This window comes from Paroedura picta, chromosome 8 (genome assembly GCF_049243985.1).
Source record: "Paroedura picta isolate Pp20150507F chromosome 8, Ppicta_v3.0, whole genome shotgun sequence".
In the NCBI taxonomy this organism is placed as follows: Eukaryota; Metazoa; Chordata; class Lepidosauria; order Squamata; family Gekkonidae; genus Paroedura; species Paroedura picta.
The window spans coordinates 76274361-76292950 of NC_135376.1; the positions used below are offsets into that span (position 1 = coordinate 76274361).

At 44.1% G+C, this 18590-nt stretch overlaps 1 protein-coding gene across 4 annotated transcripts in view; it reads left to right on the top strand.

Annotated features, from left to right (window-relative positions):
* Positions 1-18337, top strand: part of P4HA1 (prolyl 4-hydroxylase subunit alpha 1) — a 42768-nt gene extending 24431 nt beyond the window's left edge. For 2 of the 4 annotated variants that reach the window (XM_077350434.1, XM_077350433.1), the window contains exons 10-15: positions 6628-6727; positions 7875-7928; positions 11002-11067; positions 11644-11712; positions 15479-15575; positions 17008-18337. In XM_077350434.1, the coding sequence (XP_077206549.1) occupies positions 6628-6727; positions 7875-7928; positions 11002-11067; positions 11644-11712; positions 15479-15575; positions 17008-17078 (457 nt within the window). In that variant the 3' untranslated portion in view covers positions 17079-18337. Of the gene's footprint in view, positions 1-6627; positions 6728-7874; positions 7929-7987; positions 10979-11001; positions 11068-11643; positions 11713-15478; positions 15576-17007 lie in introns of those variants that run through there. The other 2 variants (XM_077350436.1, XM_077350435.1) reach the window with 2 other exon arrangements.
* Positions 18338-18590: the final 253 nt, after the last annotated feature.

Consider the following 18590-nt stretch of genomic DNA (forward strand, 5'->3'; position numbering starts at 1 on the left):
CTGTGTATTATTTGTAACAAAAATTAAATTCTAAGGTTTATGGCAGCTGCCAAAACTAGAGACTAATCTGGTGAGGTGCTCCATTATTAATTTTTTTTAAATCACTAGAGATTCTGTTCAACAAATGTCATTAAGCAGTCCCCCAAATGTCTTTACGAATACAAATATTTTAGAAATCCCAAATTCTACATCAAGCATGTGTGAAACTGGAGTCTTCTGCAGTACTTAAAATTCCCTTAAAGTTTGCAGCCTGAAACTCCCTGCTGAGGCGTACATATTTGAAACCTTCCTCCAGCCCAAGGAGATTTCATCCTACAGAAGAGGCTTTTGTGTTAGAGGAAGGTGCTTGAACTGAAGGAGGGTTTCATATTTGACCAAGCAGTGTGGCGGGATACAAGCCAATATGTTTTTGAGACAGAAATGTGAAACACCTGTGTCACAGCCTGAGCATAGGAAGTAGTCTTGGCATGTTGATTGAATCTGCACTTCATTTCGTTTGCCTGCAGCAAAATCTGGAGAACAGTTATCTGGAATAAATATGCTCTTCCTAACAGAGTCATATATGCAGTAGAATACTACAGTTTGTGTGCTAATCTCCGCTCTCCTATAAGGGCCAAACAGAGGTTTTTAAAGTCCAGCCTTGAATAGCAAAATTCCTTTTTAAAGCTAGCACTGTTCTGTAGAGGCAGAGAGGCAGCTAGCCTAGAACTTCAGGGATGTTTCACATTAAAAACTGCATTTCAAGAATAGCCTGATTAAGAGGGTATTGTTTTAAAACAGATGATTAATAGCGTGGTAGAAGTTTTGAAAACTTAGGAGATTTTGTTTTCAACAGCAATTCATTGCTACCAGCTTGCTAAAATAGAAATGCACCTTTAGTCCTCTCTCCTCCTTTCTTCCTGTGGACTCCTCTACTGACCACAGAATCTGACTCACTATTAGAGATATATCCCCAGCTGTTAGCATGGTCACATGCCCTGCTTGCCAGGGGGGAAAGCCAAATCACTTAGGATGTACATTTTAACTCTTCAGTTTATTTTTTTATTTATTTATATTTTTATTCATATATCGCCACTCATGACTGGTTGTCTTGTGGCTGTTTACAGCTCCATTTAAAATTGCAATATAAAATCCTCATAAAACCCCGTATCACAATATATATAACAACAATGGATGGTGGCTTAATTAAAATCCTAACCCAACTATGCCTAGTCCCACTGTTCCAGCCAATGGACCCAGCTGAAGACCCTGAGCAAGATGACCTGGGGGTCTTGATCAATTAAAAGTTAGAAATGGGGGAATCCGCTGATCAAAATCTGTTATCTCTCTCTCTCTCTCTCTTTTTTTTTTACATAGCTCTGTAAAAATCCACAGAAGCTAAGCATACCCACAGCCATTACTATCAGGCTAGGATTTCCAAAATCAATAAATTGCCTTGGGAAAGAAATTCTGTCTCCCTCAAGGTTGTTCGAACGATCTCTCGATTCTAGCTAAGCCACTTTTTTGGGAACCGAAATAGTCCCCTCCTGTATTTATAAGAGAGGCCTGCTTCCGCCTCGCAAGCATTCCTAGCACTTTTTCCTAGCTAGCACACTTCCACATTATAGCATGCCTGGGCTTATGAGGAGACTACTGTTCGTGCCAAAGTATGTGGCAGGAGGTACAAAGTGGCATTGAGCCAGCTCTGGTAGCTGCATATTGAGCAATACCAGAATAATTCAGTCAGTCTCTTACAAGTTTCAAGGAAACTGCTGCTTCTACTGATGTATGTTTTTAAGACAGAGGAATTGGCCGCGGTATTTCTTCATGCAGCAAATTCCTCCTTTCTAAAGGAACTTTCTTAGACTACGAGATTTGTCCATTTCCTTTATAGATGCATGCCTTTTTAGCAATACTTGTAAAGATGTAAGGACACCTCTAAATCGTGTAGTTTCAGTAGTAATATACCCGAGAGCTACTCCAGTGCATGAAGAGGCAAGTGCCTTTGCCTGCAGTCATAAGAGCACTTTCCTGGGAGTAAGCCCCATTGAATCCAAGGGGCTGAGTAGACTTGCCTGGGATTTCTCCTTTCCTATATTTTCCCCCAGAAAGTGAGAATATATTAGAAATAAATTTATGCCTGCTAAAGACATGGGAGTGTCAATATTTATCTGAAACGTTTGGATGCTGCCAGTGGGAGTAATAAAACTTCATAGCATTCATGGAGCGTGACATCGAAGGTTATGTTTCATTCCACATGACTCCCGATCTTTGAGCTGAAATTAAAAGTGTTGACATGTGGTCTTCCTGGGAAAGGCAGTGCAATGTTTTCCAACATCTCCCCTCCCATTACTCTTTCTCAGGGGTAGTCAAACTGCGGCCCTCCAGATGTCCATGGACTATAATCCATGGAATTGTAGTCCATGGACATCTGGAGGGCCGCAGTTTGACTACCCCTGCTAGGTTCAAGGTGTACATAAGGAAACAAAAGGAAGCATCTAATGAGGAGTCTGAATCAAAAGCTTTTCACAAATGAAGCCTATATCCTCCTACTTGGCTCAGCTAAGTCTGACGCCTTGGAGAGGGAAAAGATCAAACATACCGTGCCTATTTAAACAGGGTTCTTAATTTTCTTTCTGACTGAGGAAATTCTCAAGGTGCTTTAACATAAAATATGAAAAAAGATTTACTGTTCAATATAATGGTTCTCAGTAAATCCAGTTCCTGCAGAGATGAAGGAGCTAACAACCTGAAGCATCATAAAAACTCCATCCCATAACAAATAAACAGACATCCCCGTAGCCGTCCACCCCCCCCCCCCAGGGTGGGGGTATACTAGATGTGACCGTGTAGCCTGAGGGGGAGCCCCATGGTTCCTGGTCCTGACCCCTAGCCTATGATTTTAATGGGAGACTCCTCTACCCCACTCATTCCCTGGGGTCCAACCCCCCTGGGTCCTTGTTCCCACTCCCTTTACCTGCTGCTTCCACCAAAGAAGTCAGGTGGGGAACGGTTGAGGTTTTTTCCATTGGCTCCTGTCCCCTACCCAACCTTGCCTGCCCTATCATGTGGCATCTGGCTTCTGATCCCTCCCTCCATCCCTCCCAAGACTCGTTTCTGCTGGCTCCATTGCTCCTGGTAGGACATGACTAACTTTTCCTACTCACCAATGCTCATTTTCCCTGCCCACCCAGCTGTTTGTCAGTTAGCCAGATTTCTGCCCTGGTGGGAGTACTTCTCCCTGGGTTTCTGCAATGGCTTTTGCTCTCTTGGGACCAGTGGTTTGGCATCCTTTTCCTCTGAAGCGGTCAGGCAATCTGCAATGTCCTTTTCCTTCCCATGGCTTCTGGCTGTCTCTGGGGAAAGTGGAGTTGCTGTCTGCCCAGGGAAATTTGGACCTCGGGCATCCTGACCAAGGCATTTATCTCCAGTGAGGATTTTTAAAATATTGACTAAGGATTCTTGCCATCCACAACTCTCTAGGTTCCGTACTATGTTTTCTTTCAGGTGCATACGTTTGGAAATTGAGCATGGTCTGATTGCTAAGAGATCTTCTCACGGTCAACCCATTTGTATGGTTCCATCCCTGTGTGGATTCTTCAGTGCTGACTTAAGCATGATTTCCAGTGACTGCCCTTTTCATATGCTGAACACACCTAGGTGGGAGTGGGGAGGGGAAGGAGAGAAAGGGATTGCTCCTGTATGGATTAGTCTGGCTTCCTTAGCAAGATACTGTCCTCATTGCCATGGGATCTATGAAAACTGGATTTCAGTGTTGTAAAGAGTCAAAATATTAGATGGACCCATAATTTACTGACTTCAGTATAAGGAACAGAACAAATCTATTCATACGTAAACTAAATAGGTCTTGTTAGTCATAGAGTGTCATGGATTTGCTTGAAGTCTAATCTGTGCAGTGTGCATTAAATGTATGCATGGAATACTTACAGCTTCTTAATTATATTTAGCTCATTGTGATCTTCATTTCAGTATTCATGAGAGTCTGGTGCCATGGCATTTTGCTTCAAATAATCAAATAACGAAAGATGGTTTTCTTTTGGTCTGTTTATATGAGAAATCTTTTTTTTTAATCTGCTTATCTTCTACTAACAATGGCTCTGTATGGCAGTTAACCCCCTAAATGTCCTGATTTTTTATTACATACTCAGTTCTTCTTTCTCCCTACCCCTCTGAGATTCTGTAATCAGTGGCAGTGCTTCCGACTGAGATTCATTGCAGTAGTTTGGAAAGGGTGTGTGTGTTTATACACACCCACACAAGGAAAGCAGGGAAGATGTGGTTTTGACCTTTGGAATTTGTCAGTCTGATGTATTTCTACAAGTGATTTGTGGCCCTTGATGGTTACTCAAGTTTTCAAACTTCTAGTTTTGATTGCACATACATTTTAAAGGCACACAGAAAATGGGAAATGATCATTGGTGTTACTACGGCTGCTGACCATCAGGCAAATGTACATTTTTAATAGCAAAGGAATAGGATTGCCAACATACTCCTCATGGATTCTTTTGCCCTTGCTCCTGCATAACTCCCAACCAGTGCCACTTTTCCTTGTTGAGAAATGCTGTTTTTGGATCATGCTTGTACGCCAATGCAAATAGAAGCCTGGACAGATAATTTTAGCAACAAAAAGGGAACTGTGAAATGGAAAGCGTGTACATATGTTTGGAGAATAGCTACTAGAATAAAAAATACAGGTTGGATTGAAAAGTGGTAGTAGTGAAATAGTGGCCTCATCAGAAGTTATAAAGAGCTTGATCAGAAAGAAGGCTGAATTCCTTACTCCAGCTTTCTAGTTTCAGTTGTTTGTATGTCTTCCAGGCTGATTCTGCACAGGCAGAAAAGACCGAAAGGGCAGCCATATGGAGGCAGGGCAAATCCCTGTGTCCATATGATGTTGCTGCCAGGCCACCGTTCTCCTGGGCTTGGCATGGATCAGACTCCAGAAGCCCCTTCTGGTGATGTTGAAGCCAACAGGGCCTGCCCCCGCCCTACGGATGCCTGCAGGGGACAAAAATGCCCTGGATGGCTTTGCGATGATCTGGCACTGAAATGTGTCCCCCCTGGGGAATCCATATGTTGTGGAGCATGCAGCCTGGAATGGTGCTGCTGGTGTGGAATCGCCCTCAGTGTGCTTTATCTAGTTGTTCCTATCAGCTCTTCAGTGCAGAGGAAGAAATTCTGACTGCTTGCTTGGCATAGAGTGGATTCTTTATTTTTGCAGACAGGATCAGCATCTAAATCATCTATTTAGGGTTCAGGCACATCCTATGAGTGAGAGGAAGCAAAGTGGTGTCTTGTACATGACGGGTACGAGTATGATCAGATTCAAATGAGTAGCCAAGTTGGTCTGAAGTAGCACAATAAAATCAGAGTCCAGTAGCACCTTTAAGCCCAACAAAGATTTATTCAAGGCGTGAGCTTTTGAGTGCAAGTGCTCTTCGTCAGACTAAGAACTGAGCATCATAACAGTAGGGATATGAAAGCAAAAGTTAATCTTGTTACATTAGTAAACTGTGTCATAGCATCCAAACACAGCCACATGATAACTCCCTGCCAAACCAGCCAATCAAACCCCTCAAACCCATTTGTAGTTCACAAAGACATATCTTTAAACCGTCCCGCGGTGCGGGTCGCCACAGACTAAATAATTGAGTAAGGGCTGTTGGGGAGGAGTGAGGGCCGGCTCTGTCCGGGATAAAAACTCTGAGGAGTTAAGGAAATCAGAGATAGAAATGGCTTGGGAAAAAGTCTTCCTAAAGCATCAGTCAGCTGCAGAATATTTTATCGGTGCAATCGTATTGGGCTTGCTTGTGCTGAGGGGCTGCGCCTCAGTGGGAGGAAGTAGAAGAACCACCTTCAATTCCCAGCATCTGCAGTTAAAAGACGAATAAGCTGTAGGTGATGTGAAAGACCTCTGTCTAAGACCCTGGAGGGCCATTACCAATCCGAATAGAAATTGCAGGATTTAATGGACCAGTGGTCCAATTTAGTGTAAGGCAGCTTCATGTCTTCATGCCTGTAATTATAGCAGGTCACAAAAGGAGGGGAGGCTGAAGTGGATTGTTGCATTGTGTGACGCCACGTGCATCCTTCTTGGTTACGTGATACTGCTGAATGCAATTCTTGTTGTACCCAAGTCAAAGAAGATTGCGTTGAACATTTCAGGAGTGCTGTGCAAAATGTATAAACTGACCAGTGGAAAATTGTTATCAGTCCGGGAACCCAAACCTTACACTTTGGCTAGCAGGTGCCCCAGCAAAATTAATGCCATGGGATTGGGTGGGACCAATCATAATGGTATATCATTCTGTTACAATGAAGGCAGCTGTTTCCAAGGGGGGGGGCTCCCTGCCAAAGAAAAGTGATATGCCCCAAATTCTTTTGAAACACTTCCTACTCTCCTGAAGTAGAGGAATGCCATGGCAGGCTCCTTGCTTTGGGGAAGAAGCAATTAGGTGCCAGGAAGTAAACCAGCAGGCACTGTGGGCACCATGTTTGGGAACTCTGAAAAAATGGTGGTGAAACTATCAGTTGCTACTTTTTGGCTGTTTGCTTGTATATTGTTCATTTTTGGTACATTATTATTGGAGCATGATGTTGAAGAAGAACGTCTCTTTTCATATTTAGTGCCTGGCTTTCTGGATATGAAAATCCTACAGTGGCTCGCATAAATACAAGAATACAAGACTTAACAGGACTGGATGTCTCCACAGCAGAAGAGCTGCAGGTAAGTTGCAAGATACAAGTAAAAGCAGGACCGGCCAAGCTAACTTTGTCCCCTGTAAGGGAAGTTTTAAAATGGCCCAAGTTCCTCACACTTACAGGTGCAACATCTCCTTGAGGTTTGGATTTCTTTCTCATTGACAGTTTTGCGGCACCTTAAAGACTTAGTTTGATTATGGTGTGTGCTTTTATAGACTTTTCCAGAAAAGTCTTCAGAAGGTGCTGAGACTGTTTTCTTGAAAGCCAGCCTGGTATAGTGGTTAAGAACAGCAGTCTAATCTGGAGAACTGGGTTTGATTCCCCACTCTTCCAAATACAGACAGTCACAGTCCTTCCAGAGCTCTCTCAGCCTCACCTTACCTCACAGGCTGTCTGCTGTGGGGAGAGGAAGGGTAGGCGATTGTAAGGCGCTTTGGGACTCCTTTGGGTAGTAAAAAGCTGGCTACAAAACCCCAGTTCTTTTTCTTAAATATCCTACTATTCAGAAATTTCAGGACGTAGCATTTTATGCTCTTGAGAAAAGAGAAGGTGGCAGGAGTGTCAGTTCAGGATGAGCTTTGGGAAGGAATAGTGAGTGGAGAAGCAGGGCAGGAGTTACATTCTGACTTTTCTGTTTTGTTGTCGCTTATTACATCCCCTCCGTGACTTTTTGTTGATGATGGTGATGTGGAAATTCACATGGGGGCTCTTGGGCCCCAGCAGTGGCCAGCAAGGAAAAGACTGATCTGCCCACACTGCTGCTTCTCTGCCCACAATCCCCTCTTGCAAAGTGGCTTTTCATTTCTTGCCACTTGTTCCCTCCGATAATTCGGCATGTACTCAAAAGCCAGCAAAGAAACGCTGTTCAGAGTTTCTTGGGGAGTGAAAGTAACACAAGAGGATATTTCGTAAATGTTAAATCTGAAAATGGGGTCTGTAATAGTAGACTTTTAACAGTGTGCCTGCATGGCCAGCTGCGACTGGAGGCCAGCTGTCGGCTTAGCTTTCTGCTGGACTTGCTCAGCTCGGCTCAAATCGGCAGTGCGGTGAAAAAGCATGGCGCTGTCTTAAGTGACGCCATGTCCTGCTGGCAAAACTTCACTGTATGTGAAGGCAAAGACTTGCTTCTCTCCTGGGTGGTTTATTGTATATTTGTGCTTCTTCCACCGTAGGTAGCCAACTACGGCGTAGGGGGCCAATACGAGCCTCATTTTGATTTCGGAAGGGTAAGTCTTTCTCTGTCCCGCCTTTGCAGCCTCACATGTGCTGTGTTTCTTTCTTCCAGGTAGCAAATTATGGAGTGGCAGGACAATATGAGCCCCATTATGACTTTGCTCGGGCAAGTAAAGAGATGGGTGAACAAAAAGCCTGTACTTTTCAGCCTGTGGCACAAATGACTGGTTTAGTGTTCGTGTTGAAATTCAGACTGCTAAGTCTTCTAATCTGTACGAATGGATAACGTCTTTCTAAACCACCATTTGAACAGTGAATCTAAAGAGTATAGCAAGAAACGGCCAACAAAATGCTACATTGAGAATGCTGTTAATTAAAGGCTAAAAGGTGTCATTCAGTAAAAACTGAGTTGCAAAATAATGCCGCTAGTACATTTATGGTGATGATCAAATAACTTTACGTGGTACTATCCACCACTTAGAATGGGGTTTAGCTTCTTTGTTCCCCCAGAGAAGATAAGATAGCCTTTGAGAGTCTATGAAATCTCAGAAACTACAAAAATGGGTAAATCTGTTTTAAGTCGCTGCCCAGGTAAAAGATCCAGATGATCTTGAAATGCCACACTCTCAGCGTTTCTCACTATCTGCTTGCATTTATTTCTGGATGATGCACCTGACATTTTTCAGTGCAAGGCTGCAAGGAATAAGGCCATTGAACTCAGATGGTGGTTTACAGGGCACTTGTGCATTATTTCACTAATCTTCAATTAACACAACATAAGATCATGGGTCCCCTCCCCTTTGGTACTATTTCTCCGTAGTTTTTTTTTTTTTTTTAAATTCTAGCTGGACTCCATGAATGCTGCAAATTATTAACAATTTTTATCCGTTTGCATGAATACAGTGTCTGCAATGCTTTAATGCACAAAAGTTGTATTCCATACTATCATGTATGCAAGGCACTTGGAGGTTTTTCAAACATGTCCATGTGAAAACAATTAGGCTTGACCAGTAGGAAAAAGTTTCACTTGTAATTCTAGGGATTAAAAAATGGATGTCCTTTTAAGAAAACATATTGTTGGCCTTGGCATGGATAGTTTATGCTGCAAAGATACGTTTTCAGTTGTCTTAAGCTATGGTTGCTGGCCAGGAACATCTGCTGTTGTGTGGTTTCCTTGTGTCCTCTGGTCTGCTTATGAATGAGATGGTGTTTCAGCATCAGAGAATCCTTGTGCCTCGGGAGCTTGTGCCATTTGGGAAGGGGCTGTGGCTCACTGGCAGAGCATCTGCTTGGCATACAGAAGGTCCGAGGTTCAATCTCCGGCATCTCTAGTTGAAAGGATCAGGTAGGACGTGATGGGAATAATCTCAGCCTGGTACCCTGGAAAGCTACTGCTGGTCTGAATAGACAATACTGACTGTGATGTACCAATGGCCTGATTCAGTAGAAGGCAGCTTCACGTGTCCATGTAGTTCAGAAAATCTATAAACAGTGATGGCTGGCTCATCTTGATTATGAGGGCATTGCCACTTCATGCGTTTCCATGTGTTTAGAAGGCAGTAATACTGTTTAGGGTTGCACTTAGTAGTGAAAGGAAACCAGATTGTTCAGGCAGTACTGTTGTTGCAGAATTGAAACTTGGGTGTATCCTCAGCTGAGTAGAACGGGCTTGAGGAAGTTAAATGCAAGCCACCGGAAAGTAAAATCATGGTCTTGCAGTGATCTATGGAAAGAACTCTCCATTAAGAAATCTCCTTTTAACTTATAACTGTTAGTTTAGAGGGGACAATCATGTATTCAGTTTATTAAGGTTTAAGCCATAAACCTAAAAATTCAGGAATATAAAAAGATGTAAAACAAAAGCTAGCCACATCCACAACACAGTTATGACATAAGTTGCTCAAAAACAGTCTTAAATATTGCAGTGTCTGAGAAGGACGGATATTTCAGCCTTTTCTCAAAAAATCATCTCTGTTTCATATTTTGGACAAAAAAGAAAACGTGAGAGATAATGAGTCAAGTTCCACCATTTGGCAATCACAATAACATTGGTTTGGAAGTATTTGGAGAACATCTGAGCTGTTGGGTGTACATTGCAGAGTGCAATCATAGATGACCATTTCAATTTAGGAATTGTTAATATGCTGAAATGCAGAGGCAGATCAAATTCAGTAGAATATTTAATTTCAGGATTAAGTGGAGAACACTCCCATTGATTGATTGATTGCCTTATAGGCCACCCCTCTCTGAAAGGTCTCAGTGCATCTCAAGCAATTGATGTAAAACCCATACAATTGGTAACTATTAAAACTATATCCTCTAAAATCCTTGTTGTTAATAGTCACTCCGACAATAATAACACTCCAGCAAATTCCCCTGTTGTGCCTGGACGCTGAGTAGATGAATGGAGTGCCAGGTGCATGACAGTGGGAGTAGGAGTCCAGCTGGGTGATCATTTCTGACGGTAATGATCCTCCTTGGCCACAACCAAATGCCTGGTGGAAGACTCCGTCTTACAAGCCCTCCGGAACCTAGAAAGCTCTGTGAGAGCTCGTACCTCTGTGGAAGCTCATTACACCAGGCTGTTGCCGGGACAGAAAAAGAGTGTTCCAGCTTCTGTATGAGTTAAGATTTTCTGTTTTGTGTAGACTCCAAGTGCAGAGGCCTATTCAAATATTGTGCAGAAGAAATCTCAACCTGGAAAAAGGGTCTTGGGTCTCATTTATACCTGCTTCTCCATCAGTAGAGTTGATCCATATATTCCATTTATTTGACATTCTTAGGAAAGAATGCGGGTTTCCAGATGTAGCATCCTAGTGGGGTCAGCTCAGTATAATACCAGGCTTGTTATTTCTCTCCATTTAGTAAAATCTGAATAGGCACCAGAAGCATACTTGGTGTTTCAAGAACATTGTCCTGCTCAAATGCTGAAATGACTGATCATTTGATTTAATGCAGAAAACTTTTGATTCTTTTTCCACATAACATCTTCTAATTCTTTGCTTTCTATTCCGTAAGTCCTGAAAATGATTTTTTCTATGAATGTGCGTATCGCTTGTATAGTCAGACTTCATGTTGTTTTTGTTGGTCGTGCTAAGTTTTGGTTTTGGTTTTGTTTATATTTAGAAAGATGAACCAGATGCCTTTAAAGAACTTGGCACAGGCAACAGAATTGCTACATGGCTATTCTATGTAAGTAAGATGGATTTTCTTGCTGGATGTTGTGGTGTAGAATGATTGGTGAATTTTAAGGCCCTTTACATTGTGTGCCAGTTTTTATTTATGGCACCCTGGTTCTTTAGAATTTTTAAAAAGAAAATAAATTGACCCAAGAAGCTGTACAGCTCAGGGAGAATGGCTAGATTTGAGCACCAGAGCGACCAAAAGAGATTTTTGAGATGTGAGCTTTTGAGAGTCAAAACTTTTTCACCAGATGATCTGGTAAATGGAGCTTGACTTTCAAAAGTTGATACCCCCAAAATCTTGTTGGACTCAAATTTAGCTGTTCTACTGAAGATCAGCATGGCTACCCTCTGAAATCAGGGCAGGAGGAAGTATGAATTTAGTTCTTGTGTGTCTTTGGTCTGCCTTCATTTTCAAAATTGCAGCAGTAAAGAGAATGCAATTTCTATAAACTGTGCTACAGTGGCCTGTGCTTGGAAATACTCAGCAGACTGTTTTTCAGTAGTACCAATAATCTTTCTGGGATTATTATTCAATCGTGGCCACACTTTGGCTACCTTATGGATCACCTCTTCCCTTTTGCAGATGAGCGACGTGGCTGCAGGGGGAGCAACTGTATTTCCTGAAGTAGGAGCTAGTGTTTGGCCCAGGAAAGTAAGTAGAATTGTATACTATTTCTTCTTGAAAAACTAGTCTGCATAATACTTTTTGAAACTCACATGAAATGCTACAAAAGTTTCTAACAGGTAGAGGAGAGCTGGCATTCTGGGAGGAGGACGTGGGAAAAGACAAGGGACCCGAGACACAGGCACCCTCAGGACCCTTCCCGCCTCTGTCCCATCCCTCGGATTACTAGGGTGGAGGCAAAGGTGTACAACCCGCCTCCGACACTGATGTTGTGCAATGCCAGGTCGATCAAGAACAAAACCCACACTCTGCAATACTACTTTGCAGCTAACAACGTCGACCTGGAATGCGTGAACGGAGACCTGGGTCAGCGATGGCAAAACAGTTGCCCTTAAAGAACTAACCACACCTGGGTTCTCTGTCCTTCATCAGTCTCGGACTGCGGGGCGGGGAGGAAGGGTGGCTACCCTGATACAAGAGAATTACTCCTTTAGGGCTCTCCCTGCACCGTCAATCTCAGAAATTGAATGTGTTGGCCTCGAGTGGGACTCAACCAAGAGCATGGCCATCTGGCTGGTGTACCGCACGCCCAATGCACCTCCAGATGCCCCGCCAGCCCTACTGGAGGAGGCACCGGCCTGGGAGCTACAGTTTCCCAGACTCCTAATTCTGGGTGACTTTAATATCCATGCTGAACTGCCACCCTTTGGGAATGGGCTGGACCTAGTGTCAGCCATGGCAAAACTGGGGCTCTCACAGTTTGTTGTTGGTCCCACCCATCAAGCAGGCCACACCCTTGATCTCATTTTCGGTGCAGGGCTGAATGTGGATCTGGTTTCGGCCACAGCTGTGCCATGGTCAGACGACTACGCCCTGAAGGCCCAGCTAAGGCTGCCGCCCCCTCCTCAGTTGGGCGCTGAGCAGATTTTAGCTCGCCCGCGGAGACTTATGGATCCAATAGGATTCCTGAATGCTCTACGGTAGTGGTCCCCAACCTTTTTAGAGTTGAGGACTGCCTCCGGGGGTGGGGAAGAGCCGGCAGCTCTGTGCATGCACGTTTGTGTCCGCTGGCATGCTGGTGGCCGTGCCTGCCTCTCCCCCCCCCTCCGTCTTGCAGCAAAAAGCTAGCCGGGCCGTGAGCAGGCCTGGTGAGCTTCTTGCTGCGGGGGGGGGGGAGAGAGGCAGGCGTGGCAGCCCGTTACTGCGGTTTTTGCGGCCCGGTAGTGGGCCGCAGACCGGGGGTGACGACCCCCGCTCTGCAGGACCCAATGCCTTCCGGCACTTCTCTAGATAGCTTGATCAGTGACTGGCACAACAGAATGCTGGCAGCCATCGATGAGATAGTTTCCAGATGTCCTCTCTGCCCCCCGTTGCAAGTGGGCTCCTTGGTACACTGAGGAACTCCGTGAGAAGAAATGAGAGCTGAGATGACTAGAGCGAGTCTGGAGGAAGACTCGTGACGAAGTGGCGAGAGCATCATATAGAATGCAGTTAAGAGCCTATGAGATGGCGGTGTAGTCAGTAAAATGCAAATTCTACTCGACTGAAATCTCATCTGCAAACTCACGCCCAGCGCAATTATTTAGGATAGTTAGATCTCTTACCGCCCTAGAGGAAGGGCGCCAAAATAATAGCCAATTGGACATCAGCTGTGAGGCCTTTGCGAGTCACTTTGCAGATAAAATCTCGACACTCCGCCACGACCTCCCTCCTAGTTTAGATACAGAAAATGAACTAGAGGCCCCTTGGCCGCCTTTGGAGAGTTCACTGAGTAACTTCAGACGACTCACGCTGACCGAAGTGGACAAGTTGCTAAAGACAGCAAAGTCAACCCCTTGCTTTCTAGATCCATGTCCATCATGGCTACTAAAAACATCCGATATAATAGCCCCCCTCCGGGAGATAATCAACCTCTCCCTTTCAACAGGAGAATTTCCGGAAGGACTAAAAGAGACAGTTGTTCACCCACTACTTAAAAAATCTTCTCTGGATCCACAACAGCCATCCAGCTATCACCCCGTCTCACACTTAGCATTTCTGGGGAAATTGCTTGAAAAAGCGGTCATGGACCAAATGTCAGCATACTTGGAAGAAGCTTCGGTCCTAGACCCATCCCAGTCTGGTTTCTGGCCTGGCCATGGGGTAGAGACAGTGCTAGTCGCCCTGATGGACGACCTCCGTCGCCAGCTGGACCGGGGCGGGTAGGCGCTGCATATATTATTAGATCTCTCAGCAGCGTTCGACACAGTAGATCATGCGCTTTTAGCTCACCGCCTCGCCGATGCCGGGGTCAGAGGGATGTATGGCCACCCTGACTCTCCCCCAGAAACATTAGCTAGCTGCTTGGAAGCGGTAACGGGGTGGCTCAAGCAGAGCCTTCAAAGACTGAGTTCCTGTGGCAGGACAGGAAAAGTCCAAGCGAGGAAGCATGCCTACCCAATCTGGATGGAGTGCAGTTAACAGTGGCCCACTCTGCCAGAAACCTGGGAGTGATACTCAATGGCTCCCTCTCTATGGAGACTCAGATCACGATGGTAGCACGGCTGGCATACCACCTTCGCCAAGCCAAACTACTAGCGCCCTACTTGGCCCCGGAACACCTCACCACAGTGATCCACGCGATGGTCACCTCTAGGCTGGACTTCTGTAACTCGCTCTACCCTGGCCTACCCTTATCCTTGATCCGGAAACTGCAATTGGTCCAGAACGCAGCTACCAGGGTCCTCACAGCAACACCTCGGTGGTCCCACATCCAGCCCATCCTTCAGCAGCTGCGCTGGCTCCCAGTTGAATTCCAGATCAGGCTTAAGGTTTTGGTTATCACCTTTAAGGCCATACGCAGTCTGGGCCCAGTATGCCTGAGGGATCACCTCTCCGCCTACACCCCTCAAAGAGCCTTGCGCTCGACTACCTCCAACCTCCTGGTGGTCCCTGGCCCCAAGGAAGCCCACTTAACCTCAACCAGGGCCAGAGCTTTCTCCATTCGGGCCCCCACCTGGTGGAATGAGCTCCCAGAGGAGATCAGGGCCCTGACGGAACCTAAAGAGTTCCGCAGGGCCTGCAAAAGGGAGCTCCTTCTCCAGGTATTTGGTTGAGGTTGACCTGGACCATCGCTTCCAATTGGCCCTCAGCCCCCCCCCCCCACTCCTATTATAACCGCCAGTAGTCTGCCTGGTGCCCTGGGTCCCGGTGGGAGTTGAGCTGAGGCTCCTTTGCAGTTCATGTTATTACTGTTATCATTTTGGTGTTATTGTTGTTGTACTGTTGCTGTTGTTACATGTGTTCCTCATGCTATATGTATCTGTTTCCTGTTCCCTGTAAACCGCTCTGAGCCTTCGGGGTAGGGTGGTATATAAATATAAATATAAATAAATAAATAAATTATAGAATTCGTGGGTTATGTAGCACAGAAACCCTTGTCATACAAAGCTGCATGACCGTTTCCCCCGATGAAGATATGGGCTGGGCGGTAATCAGTACGGGCTGAATGCAGGGTGCCTTGTGACTTGTAGGGTTGAAATGTACAGAATGACTGGAAATGAAATAAGGCACTAGTAAGATTTCAGTATCTCTGTATTAACACTGAAAGCTTCCAGAGTTGTTCTCCCTGTTTTAGTGCCATAAAGGGAGGGGAACATAGCATTCAGAAGCACGTGGAAGCCACAGTAGATGTTTTTTCCAACTCCCCTTTGGCTGTTGTCCATAGAGCATCTTGCCTTTGCTGGCTGTGCATTTGAAGAAGTGAAAAGTGAGACGAGAAAGAATAAGTTGTGACTTCTTTGTGTTTTGCCAGGGGACGGCTGTATTTTGGTACAATCTTTTCCCAAGTGGTGAAGGAGACTACAGCACAAGGCATGCTGCTTGCCCGGTACTAGTCGGAAACAAATGGGGTATGTATTCCCTACCTCAGGGGTAGTCAAACTGCAGCCCTCCAGATGTCCATGGACTACAATTCCCATGAGCCCCTGCCAACAATGCTGGCAGGGGCTCATGGGAATTGTAGTCCATGGACATCTGGAGGGCCGCAGTTTTGATTACCCCTGCCCTACGTTCTCTTAAGCTTCTTCAGTTCTGTGATATGAAACTTGAGATTTGACAGAGGAATCCCAGCTGAGGCATTATTAAGTATGTTTCTGAATGTCATGTAATAAAAATAAAAGTCACTCAAAAGCAATAGGAGGGGGGAAAAAGGGAGTGGTTTATTTAACCTTTTAGATCCCAACACGTTTTGCGATAAACTAGGGCATCTAAGTCAAAAACTTCTCTTAATGCCCACTCTGGACAAGTAGCCCTGGGCCCTATTTGTGCAGGGTGGGAGTTAGAAACGTTTCTGACTGATATTCCTGATGAAGTTAATTGCAAAACGCTTTGGGATCTAACAGGTCAAATAAAATATTAAATCAGTGAGTTCAGGAAGACATGGACACTTGGCTCCAATAACCAACAGCTTTTCTGGAACCAAAGATAATGAACGCGGATAAGCAGAACTGGGCAACTTATATACACATTCATAACTTCTACCAAGACGCACAGTTGGCCGTTAATGGAGGCCCATGATTGGACCTTAAGTCCGTTCACTGATTGGCTGCAAGGTGGGAACCGGTGATTCCCAGACACAGGTTTACGATCTCTATTCTGTCATGGTTTCTAAATGTCCGCAGACACAACATAAACTACTTGCCCATGCAGCTGCTTCCTCCCTTTTTTCCTCCTACTTATCAGTGCAGCCTTATTTTCTTCCCCAAACGAAATTAGTAATAGAAAGAGAAATTTTGCAGTATAATACCTAAAATGAAATGGGGAGGGAGAGATAAAAAGCATGGCTAGTAAGCCCTGTGCTTGTGAGATACTGCGTCATTCAATGTGGGCTGGTGAAGGTTGCCCAGTGTCACTGAAAACATAGATTATTTATAGATGCTGAATTGATTCACACATCTTGGAATGAGGAGATTTATCATATCAAGTTCAAGCTATAGCCAGCTATAGGATTTTAATCTGGAGAGCCGGGCTTGATTCCCCTTCTCCACATGCAGCCAGCTCTGTGACCTTGAGTTAGTCACAGTCCTGATAGTGCTGTTCTCTCAGAGCTCTCTCAGCCTCACCTACCTCACAGGGTGTTGTGGGGCGAGGAAAGGAAGGCAAGTATAAGCCACTAAGAGACTTCTTCAGGCAGTGAAAAGTGGGTTCTAAAAACCAACTCCTTTTTAAATAATCTTTCCAGTACCTAAACAATCTTTAAGTGAAAGGCTTGCTGATAAATGTTGATTGAATTTAAGTTGAGCATAACCTTCAGTTTTGGGATTTTTTTGTTTTGTTTTGCAGTATCCAACAAGTGGATCCATGAACGTGGACAAGAATTTCGAAGGCCATGCTCTTTATCAGAGTTTGACTGAGATGGACCTGTCCTTTGCACTTCCTTTTGTGCAAGCCTCATTCCCCTTCCACACTGCCTCAATTAACTCTGACAGTTCACATTCACACCCCCTGTTCAGGTTGTGTCTCCAGGGCCATCCAGTACTTCATATATGGACAAATACCTTCCTCTCCTTTTTAAAAAGATTTTGCTAATATACCAATTTACATGTTTATAGAGAGAAAGAGACTATATTTGATTTTTAATGTCTGAGTTGTCATGACCAAAAATTTCCATACAGACATTATAAACTTTGCTGGTAATTGAATGAATAATGAAAATAAGTCATCAAAAAATGGACTTGGGTTTGCTTGGAAGATAATATTGTATCTGACTTTTCTTCTCGAATACTCAGATGTTCATTGCACTTCCTCCTTTCCTTTTTGGCAGTGTCTGGCTACTGCTATAAAACTGTGGACAGAGATGGCGAGTCATGCCATAAACACCAATGGCAAAAGGTTCCACTAAATGCAAAGGTGGTGGGAGATGGTGATAGATTGTGATGCAACAAAGGAAAAAAGAATCTGCCCAATGGCTTAATAAAAAATTTAAGAGTCTCTATAATCTCTTTATTATTATAATTTCCACCTGGACTCTGCCAGGTGGAGTCCGAGTGGAAATTATAATAATAAGGAGATAACAGAGACTCTTAAATTTTTTATTAAGTCATTGGACAGATTCTTTTTTCCTTTGTTGTGTTTTTGGGATCGTCCGCTTTCTTCTTACAGCAGATAGATTGTGATGCAGCTGCAGTCGAACATTGCCTTAAAACGGTCTCTTCTTGGTTTGCTTTTCTAGCACCATGAAAGGTCAGTCACCGCTGGACTTCGTTTTTAAATATCTGGCAACCCTAAAGAATGAATTAATAGTAGTAACAGTGGTTTTAACGGTATTGTAGGAACTGCAATAATGTACTTATGCAATCGCCACGTATATGAAGACAGGTCAACAAATTAAGGACTGGTATTCCAGGTGTGATTCATTTTGTAATTGCATAATGATTCAAGTTTGTCCTTTGAAGAAAATCATTGCTGCTTTCATTTGTTTTTTAAAAAAATTAGTAATAACCCCATGGAGAGACATAAATCGTTGTGCCTTAGACTGGGAGCCTGAACTTCTAGAAACCATTTGATGAGAAAATGCACAGTTTTATTCCCAGAATGTCAAGCTTTGTTTCCCAACTGAAGTGTTTTGTGACAAAGATGATATATTTATAATACTAAATCTTTTGAAAACTTTTTTGTTTTGTGTACATTGGTATGTTGTGGATCCTGAATGTCTCCTGACTCTGTTACTGGTCTTTTAAACTGCAGTCCTGTTCATGCAGGATTTTTTTTTTTGGGGGGGGGGGAGGAGATCCTAGCACGCTGCTTTTTGAAGATATATTTCTATACTTAGAGTATATTTTAGCCATTTCAATTGTGCTTCAAGATTTTGATGTTGTTATAAGAAAGCTGGAGAAGAGATTTCCTTTGGAATCCCTGGTATTTCT